This window comes from Colobus angolensis, unplaced genomic scaffold (assembly GCF_000951035.1).
Source record: "Colobus angolensis palliatus isolate OR3802 unplaced genomic scaffold, Cang.pa_1.0 Scaffold90, whole genome shotgun sequence".
In the NCBI taxonomy this organism is placed as follows: domain Eukaryota; kingdom Metazoa; phylum Chordata; class Mammalia; order Primates; family Cercopithecidae; genus Colobus; species Colobus angolensis.
Genome location: NW_012122932.1, coordinates 3,862,373 through 3,872,038, shown reverse-complemented (window position 1 = coordinate 3,872,038; position 9,666 = coordinate 3,862,373). Strand labels below are relative to the sequence as shown.

The 9,666-nt window shown below is 45.6% G+C and overlaps 1 protein-coding gene across 3 annotated transcripts in view; it reads left to right on the top strand.

The window, feature by feature from the left end:
* Window positions 1–3,817: 3,817 nt before the first annotated feature.
* The window catches only part of CSNK1A1 (casein kinase 1, alpha 1), a 57,925-nt gene continuing 52,076 nt past the window's right edge, over window positions 3,818–9,666 (top strand). For all 3 annotated transcript variants that reach the window (XM_011931534.1, XM_011931533.1, XM_011931531.1), the window contains exons 1-2: window positions 3,818–4,545; window positions 5,211–5,317. In XM_011931534.1, coding sequence (XP_011786924.1) covers window positions 4,423–4,545; window positions 5,211–5,317 — 230 coding nt within the window. In that variant the 5' untranslated portion in view covers window positions 3,818–4,422. The remainder of the gene's footprint in view (window positions 4,546–5,210; window positions 5,318–9,666) is intronic.

The following is a 9,666-nucleotide window of genomic DNA, read 5'->3' as shown; positions in this document are numbered from 1 at the left end:
GCCCGTCTCGGCCTCCCAAAGTGCTGGGATTACAGGCTTGAGCCACCGCGCCCGGCCTGGGACACGGACGTTTCTAAGGCATTGCATTTTTCTACTTACTTACAGTAAACAATTCTAGAGATTGGCAGGCTACCCTTCTGTTTTTAGCATCCATCTAGACTTCTTGTGCTTATCTCTATCATTTTACTTGAAGCATGTTCTGGCTACCAGTGACCGTTCCTTGAGTAAACACTGTGGCTTAAAAAAACCAGTTTTTGTTTTTATTATTTAAAAACACTTTTGTAGAGATGGGGTCTATGTTGCTCAAGCTGGTTTTGAACTCCTGGCCTCACAAGATCCTCCTATCTCAGCCTCCCAAAGTGCAGGGATTATAGGCATGAGTCACCACACCCAGCCAAGAAAAAAAAAAGTTAATAAAATTCATCTCGAATTCCCTACGAACACAGAAGTAATCCCTGGGACATGATTGTCCAAATTTGTGTTCTACTCTTTCCCTTTTCTCTTTCTTTTGGTAGTAGTTGTGGCTCTAGTCCTGTCATTGCCACTAAGATATCTATGATTTTGGACAAGTCACTTTGTCTTACTGGGGCACAAATGACATATGTGAAAGTACTCTAAATTGCAGGCTGAGTACAGTGGTTCATGCCTGTAATCCTAGCAGTTTGGGAGGATGAGGCATGAGGATCACTTGAGTCCAGCAGTTCAAGACCAGCCTGGGCAACAAGGCAAGACACTATTTCTACAAAAAGTTTAAAAAAAAAAAAAAAGACATATTAGCCAGGCATGGTGGTGCCTGCCTATAGTCCTCGCTACTGGGGAAGCTTGAGGCAGGGGGATTGCTTGAGCCCAGGAGGTCCAGACTACAGTGAGCTATGGTGGTGCCATTGTACTCCAGCCTGGGTGACAGAATGGGACTTTGACTCATAAGTAAATTGCAAAGCATTAAAAAAATACAATTATTATTATTGAACTAGGTGATCTCTATATTTCCCTCAAGGTCTACAATTTTTATTCTACACTTTTGATATTTTTAGTGAATGCATCTGATCTAGGAGCCAGAAATTGCTCTTTGGTACGTTTAGAAGACTCCTTTCTTTTTTTTTTTTTTTTTTTTGAGACAGAGTCTCATTCTGTAGCCCAGGCTAGAGTGCAGTGGCACGATCTCAGTCACTGCAACTTTCACCTCCCGGGTTCAAGCGATTCTCCTGCCTCAGCCTCCTGAGTAGCTAGGACTACAGGCGCTCACCACCACACCCAGCTAATTTTTGTATTTTTTAGTAGAGACGGGGTTTCACCATATTGGCCAAGCTGTTCTTGAACTCCTGACCTTGTGATCTGCCTGCCTCAGCCTCCCAAAGTGCTAGGATTACAGGCGTGAGCCACCTCACCCAGGCTCAACTTTTAACGAAGCAAGAATATTTAAAAAACCAAAACCACCTACCATCGGCACCATTTCATAAAAGAGCATTTATTTTTTTTTTTTTTTTTTTTGAGACGGAGTCTGGCTCTGTCGCCCAGGCTGGAGTGCAGTGGCCAGATCTCAGCTCACTGCAAGCTCCGCCTCTGCGGTTTACTCCATTCTCCTGCCTCCGCCTCCCAAGTAGCTGGGACTACAGGCGCCCGCCTTGTCGCCCGGCTAGTTAAAAGAGCATTTTAATGACAGAATGAAATATAATGTGAAATCAGATAAATATATGAAAAATGTATTGCTTACTTTTCTCATATCCTCATGGAAAACTTTGTTAGCGACTTCCACCTGTCCATACACAGACCTTTGGGAATCAGTAATTTAGATCACTTCCTGCCCACCCTTACCCTGACCCCGGCTTCATTGAGCATTTTTATCACAACACCAAAATATCATTCTAAATGTATACCTCATCCCCTTATGGAGAACTCCTCAAGTTGAGGAATCCATTAAACTTTGGATGTGTGTGAGAAAATTAGCAGAATAGGAGTGATCTCTGGAAAATTCAAGATGCTTAAACTTGGCTTTTTTTTTTTTTAAAGACCAGAATTAATTAATTTTTAGACGGAGTTTCACTCTGTCTCCAGGCTGGAGTGCAGGGGCACCATCTCGGCTCACTGCAATCTCCGCCTCCCGGGTTCAAGCGATTCTCCTGCCTCAGCCTCCCCAGTAGCTGGAACTACAGGCACACGCCACCACGCGCAGCTAGTTTTTGTATTTTTAGTAGAGACGGGGTTTCACCATGTTGGCCAGAATGGTCTCGAACTCCTGACCTCAGGTGATCCACTCGCCTCTGGCCTCCCAAAGTGCTGCGATTACAGGTGTAAGCCACTGCACCCGGCTGCGTTTTAGACCAGAATTTAACAGCAGATTTTAACTTAGTCAAAACATGCTTTAGAGTCAGCAAAGGAGAATGATGTCTAATAGTGGTGATTTGGGAGTTGGGCACCCTGGGTGTTGGTTGTGCCTTAAAACTTCATGCTAAACTTTAGGGGAAGTCTCTTCCCCTCTCTCTTCAGTTATCTTCCGAGATGAACCCTGTTACTAACCTTAATTACTTGATCACCTTTCAAAGTTGCAGTTAAAATTCTTCACATTTTTCTCCCATTTCTATTTAATTAATTATTTTTTTGAGAGAGGCTCTCTCTGTTGCCCAGGCTGGAGTGCAGTAGCGTGATCTAGTCTCACCGCAACCTCCGCTTCCGAGTAGCTGGGGTTACAAGTGTACATCATCACACCCGGCTAATTTTTGTATTTTTAGTAAATAAGGGGTTTCACCTTGTTGGCCAGGCTGGTCTCGAACAACTGACCTCAAGTGATCTGCCCGCCCCAGCCTCCCAAAGTGGTGGTATTACAGGCGTGAGCCACTGCGCCCGGCCCTCATTTCTATTTTAATTAAATTTTATTTTGGATAGGCTTAGCTTAAATTTTTACGACTGAGGTCTGACTTAAGATGATAGCATAAACCATGGAGCTTTCTTATGTGAACATTGTTACTACTCAACCCAACTTTCCCAGGTCAAATTTTGTAATATAAAACGTGGTCAAGATTTGATTCTCTGATCGATTTTTAGTAAAAATGAAAAAAATTTCCGGGTAGTTTTAAATGTTGTCAATTAAATTTTGTAATAGTCACCTCTACTCTGTTCAGGTTAATACTGCGGTTTTCAACATGACCAACATACGATTCTTTGTTGTTGTTTTGGTGGGGTTCGGGGACATAACAGTTTTTTCACTCTTGTTAAAAATTAATTTTCTGTTGATTCCATCTATCCCTAATCTTCACTATGAACAAGACACCGGGTTTTCTTCTGAAGATCAAAAGTGGTAGTGAGGCAATAATGCAAAGACGTAGGACAGCAGGGGAATTCCAGCTTCTTTCTTTTTTCCCCTCCTGTGGAAAGAGGGTCTATAACACTCCGTAGTAGAGAAGAAAATTCTAATTATGAAGGGTAATTAGCTAGGCTTTGCTACAACCGAGAGCCCTGAACGATTCCTCAACGCGGGTTGCTTTTCTCTTCCTCTCCACCAGAGGCGATAGCCTCTTTCCAAACAGAAACTGGGTTGGAATAGGCCGGTCCGAGGGAGCGGCCAGAAGAAAGATCAAAGGTTAAAAACCGCCTCAAAGAGTAAAGGTCAATACCCAACTCCTAAGGAGGCCTGAAGCTTTCATCTGACACGAAACATAATGGTGACTCCTCCAACATCGAGGCCTGGGGCCACTCAGCCTTCCAGAGACCCGGCGGTCCGAGGCGAGTAACAGGTAACACCGGCTGAGCCGCCGCCGACCGGAAGTGGAAGAAAACCCGGGGCGGGGTGAGGCAGGCCGCGGCACGCCTGCGCAGTCAGCAGGAGTTGCAGCGCTCATGCGCTACTGGGCGGTGACAGGGTGACGCTCGGAGCGTGGGCCGCGACTCTCACGGATCCGGTTCCGCCCTCTCGCTGCCCATCCTTCGGAGCGAGAGCCCCAGATCCGTTTCCCAGAGTGCTCTGCGCCGTGAAGAAGCGGCTCCCGGGGACTGGGGGCATTTTGTGTTGGCTGGAGCTGGAGTAACAAGATGGCGGCGTCGGCGGAGTGACAGGGGTCCCTCTGGGCCGGAGCCGGCGGCAGTGGTGGTAGCGGTATCGCCGCCCTAGCTCACCGCGCCCCTTTTCCAGCCCGCGACGTCGCCGCGCAAGCGAGGCAGCGGCGGCCGCCGAGAAACAAGTGGCCCAGCCTGGTAACCGCGAGAAGCCTTTCACAAACTGCGGCCTGGCAAAAAGAAACCTGACTGAGTGGTGGTGATCAGGTTCCCCTCGGCTGATTCTGGGCCCCGAACGCCGGTAAAGGCCTCCGTGTTCTGTTTCTTGCCGCCTTCCTCCTTAGCCTTGCCCATTGTAGGAGCCCCAGAGGCCTCCGTCGTCTTCCCAGAGGTGTCGGGGCTTGGCCCCAGCCTCCATCTTCGTTTCTCAGGATGGCGAGTAGCAGCGGCTCTAAGGCTGAATTCATTGTCGGAGGGAAATATAAACTGGTACGGAAGATCGGGTCTGGCTCCTTTGGGGACATCTATCTGGCGATCAACATCACCAACGGCGAGGTAATCACCTGGGGTGGGGTTCACGATAACGCTGCGCTTTTCCTCATTCCCCCCACCACCACCGCGCACCCCCAAAGTGCTCGGGCCTCTCCTCACCGCACGCACTTGCCAGGGAGTCCAGGGAGCTAGTTTTCCTGGCTTACGATCCTCGCCCGCTCTCTCCCTATAAGGGTCAAGAACCCGATAGAAAGGTTGGGGGAACTAGTTTCCCAGCTTGTTAAACACATCCCATAAATGTCCCTTCATCGAGCTTTTTTTTTTTAACCGACTTTTAAGGTGGAAACGGCAAAATCCTCTTTCTGTGATTCCCATGCTTTTCTTTTCTTTTTTTTAGTTTTTAATCCTACTGGGCCTCTTGTTCCAATTAGAACAGTTTCCGATCGCCTAGTTCCTTAAAAACCTCTCACTACGTTCAGAGGTTGCCTCTTTTTTCTGGATGAATCATTTTCCTGCACTTTAGAGGACGTACGGATTTCGTCACTACCCCCTGAAGAGGCCTTTGAGGCTAGTTGCCTCGTTTCATAATTACAGAGAGCTTTCTTTTTCCAGCTTTTCACTTCTTCCTTGTAGTCGCGACTTGGAATTTTGCTAATGTCTCTCTCCTTTCCTAAGTGACATTGAATCCGTAGGGATGTTGATGCCATCATCCCCTCTTTCCCCTGCAGGAAGTGGCAGTGAAGCTAGAATCTCAGAAGGCCAGGCATCCCCAGTTGCTGTACGAGAGCAAGCTCTATAAGATTCTTCAAGGTGGGGTTGGCATCCCCCACATACGGTAAGAACCCCGTGCATGTAGGCGATCCGCTGAGGGAAGCACGGAATGAGGAAGTGGGTAGAGGCAGGTAATGAGACCAGCTGAATCCGGGTCTTGTTTTAGTTACCTGGGTTCTCTGTAGCTGGTGGTTTCCTGTAAGTCATCGCAATCACTGAGTAAATTTCAGTTTGCCAACTTATTTCATTGTATTATACTGCTCCATTTTGCTTCCGTCATTCTCTTCCCGAAGCTTTCGTTTGCAGTTATGCGTGCGGGTCATCTTTGATCCCTACGCGGAAGGGTTAGCTGCTGCCTTTTTTACGGCGGCACGTCTGATGTTCTTAGGTTTGTCCAGTGAAGTGGATGTGAAGGTGCTGAAGCGACCCGGCAGTGTCAGTTCGAGTTGCTATTGGAGCTGGCTTGGGAAATGGCTGCTCTTTTGTTGTGTTTTTGTTCCAACATGTCTTCCTCCTCCGCTTAGAAAATGGCGGAACGACGTGACTCAACCTCATATTCCTGCCCTTTTCTCAGCTTGGGTTCACAAGTTATACTTCCTTGATTCCTCCTTTAGCAGCCCCGAGTGGATTAAACCTTTGAAAAGCCGAGAATAAAGCTGCAGGAGGCAGTGTGGGGGTTCGAGGAAGGAGATGGCATAGTGACAATGTTTGTGATCTCTGCAGCAGATGTGACACGAAATTGTTGAATTATACTATGTAAAATCCTTTGTGGTTCCTTTAAAATTGTTAATTACTCTTTCCTTTCGTGAATGGTCATGTTTGGCACATTTCAGTCGGGACTAAATTTGTATAGGTAGTGGCAAAGGCAGTTTGAGCAGCACCAACTATGTTAGAATTTACTCAAATCAGTTGTATTAAAAGAAATCTTAATCACGTAGCCACACTTTGATAAGTAATTTTAACCTGTTGAGTTTGTCAGTAAATCTTAATATCAGAGAAATTGCGGCCTTTGTTGGTGTGGAATATTGGTGAGTGCAAATAGCAGTAACGAGTATAAAAGATGACGAGATAGAAAGACATTGTTCTGTCAAATGGTTAACTTTGGAGGGTTTTAGAGTAATGTTTTAACTTTTGGGATTAAAGAGCCTCTTCATGGAATGGAGACTAAAATATAGTTTAAAACCAAGCTGTTTTCCAGCAATAATCTAAAATAACATCTGCAAAAATACTCAGAATAGCTGAGAATGGTATTTACTGTTTACTGGAGACTTTTTTTTTTTGAGACTGAGTTTTCGCTCTTGTCGATCAAGCTGGAGTGCAGTGAGTGGCACGATCTTGGCTCACTGCAACCTCTGCCTCCTGGGTTCAAGCGATTCTAGTGCCTCAGCCTCCTGAGTAGCTGGGATTACAGGCGCCCGCCACCACACCCAGCTAATTTTTGTATTTTAGTTTCACCATGTTGGCCAGGCTGTACTCGAACCCCTGACCTTAGCTGATCCACCTGCCTCGGCCTCCCACAGTGCTGGGATTACAGGCATGAGCCACCGTGCCCGACTTTTTTTTCTTTTGAAACGAAGTCTTACTCTGTTGCCCAGGCTGGAGTGCAGTGGCGCAACCTTGGCTAACTGCAGCCTCTGCCTCCCAGGTTCAAGTGATTCTCCTGCCTCAGCCTCCCAAGTAGCTGGAATTACAGGCTTGCACTACTATGCCAGGCTAATTTTTGATTTTTAGTAGAGACAAGGTTTTGCTATGTTGGCCATGCTGGTCTCCAACTCCTGACTTCAGTTGGTCTACCTGCCTCAGCCTCCCAAAGTGCTGGGATTATAGGCGTGAGCCACTAGGCCCGGCCTGTAGCCCCTATTTCTATTCCAGTTTGTATTTTTTGTATCTTGAGTTAAGGACTGGGTTGCATAGTCTTTACATGGAACCAACCCAAATAAAATTGTCCTTAAAAAAAGTTCCAGCCGGGCATGGTGGCTCATGCCTGTAATCCAAGCACTTTAGGAGGCCAAGGCAGGCGGGTCACTTGAAGTCAGGAGTTCAACACCAGCCTGGCCAACATGGTGGAACCCCGTCTCTACTAAAAATACAAAAATTAGCTGGGCATGGTGGCGTGTGCCTGTAATCCCAGCTACTCGGGAGGCTGAAGCAGGAGAATAGCTTGAACCTGGGAGTTGGAGGTTGCCGTGAGCCGAGATGGCGCCACCGCACTCCAGCCTGGCGACAAAGCGAGACTCCATCAAAAAAAACACACACACACACAAAAAAAGAAACAAAGTTCCAATGCTGATTTACAGTTTGAATGGAGAATTGAATGATAAAATGTGCTGTTGGTTGTAAATGAGCAAGTAAATCTTTTGGAAGAAAATTCCAAATTTTTTTTTTTTTTTTTTTTTGAGACGGAGTCTCGCTCTGTCGCCCAGGCTAGAGTGCAGTGGCCGGATCTCAGCTCACTGCAAGCTCCGCCTCCCGGGTTCACACCATTCTCCTGCCTCAGCCTCCCGAGTAGCTGGGACTACAGGCGCCCGCCACCTCGCCCGGCTAGTTTTTTGTATTTTTTAGTAGAGACGGGGTTTCACCGTGTTAGCCAGGATGGTCTCGATCTCCTGACCTCGTGATCCGCCCGTCTCGGCCTCCCAAAGTGCTGGGATTACAGGCTTGAGCCACCGCACCCGGCCCAAATTTCTTTTATGAGGTGAATATTAATGTGAAATCTGAGATGATATAGATTTGAGGTTTTTAAATCATTCTTGCCTTTAAGAAAAAAACCTCCTATGTGGGAAAATAAGGCCCCTCACTCCTGATTTGCTTTCCATCACTATAGTTTTTTCTAGAATTTCATATAAATGGAATCATACAAAATGAGGTCATTTGTGTCTGGCACTTTTCACTTAACATAATGTTTTTGAGATTCGTCTATGTTGGGAGATTTTATAAATTTCACAAATCAGGTTAAATTTAATGTATTTGAAATCATTTTCAAAAAGCATTAAGCATTGTCATTTTCAGTGCTAAACCCAAGTACAGTACATGTCCTTTTATCTGTTAGCTTTTATTTAAGACCTGATACAGACCCATAAGGGCAATGAGTAATGTACTGAATAAGCACATGAATAAATTAACTTCTGAGCAGAATTATAGTAATAGGTGCCTATTATAAGGTGGTGAGTGCAGAGAGACTTATGGTAGTTTTAAGCTGCCTGTGGGTGGGGCTAAACAGATTAACCTGGCTTTCAAGTTAAGGCTTCCTGAGAGAGGAGATGGGATTTCAGGATCTGACTCTTAGGAAGAAAGCTTGGTGAACTGGTTTGGTAAGGCATCCAAGAACAGAGTGTGGCTTCTGGGTGTAGTCTCTAAGGCAGAACACAGTAATTGGATGAGAGTGTGGAAAGGGTAAATTTGCTTTAGGAGTGATAGGGTCAGGTATATGGAAACAAAAGTGGTTCATTGGTTTTAAAGTGAAATGTAAAAAAAAAAAAAACAAAAAACTGTTTCCATTGAAGCGAAAAGGATAAAGATTTACGTAAACGTTCTTTATTTGGATAGCAACATCTTCCCATCCCCCTCAGTTTGTTCCCCACTATTTCTGTATCACCTGTGCATGGTGTGTATTTAATAAATATTTACTTGGTAAGTATTGAATTAAGTTGACTATTTAGTGTTAGCTAGATAAAAGTTATGTGTTATCTGTTGTTTTAGAAGTGTTGTCACTAATTTTAAAAAATTACATTTTGCTGCCTTTATCCTTCATATACAAATTTGTTCAATCACTTCCCTATGTTTTCTGTTACAAAACTCCTTGTAGGATTTGCTTTTTTTTTTTGACATGGAGTCTCACTCTGTCACCACGCTGGAGTGCAGTGGTACAGTCCTGGCTCACTGCAACCTCCACCTCCTGGGTTCAAGCGATTCTCCTGCCTCAGCCTCCTGAGTAGCTGGGACTACAGGCACATGCTACCATGCCCAGCTAATTTTTGTGTTATTAATAGAGACAGGGCTTTACCATGTTGGCCAGGATGGTCTCTGTCTCTTGACCTCATGATCTGCTCGCCTCGGCCTCCCAAAGCGCTAGGATTACAGGCATGAGCCACCGCACCCAGCCAGAATTTGCTTTAAAGATACTTTGGTACAATCTTACAACAGAGACTGAAAATTACCTGGCCTGCATAGATGACCTGCTTAATCAGGTCCTTCCTGTGTAATTTGAGAGACCTATTGTTAAGAAGCATAGCATCCAGAGTGAAGAGCAAGGATAAACTGGGCGCTATGGCTCACGCCTGTAATCCTAGCACTTTGGAGGCCGAGGTGGGCAGATTGCTTGAGCTCAGGAGTTCGAGACCAGCCTGGGCAGTAGAGACAGGTGAAACCCTGTCTCTACTAAAATACAAAAAAAAAAAAAAAATTAACCTGGTG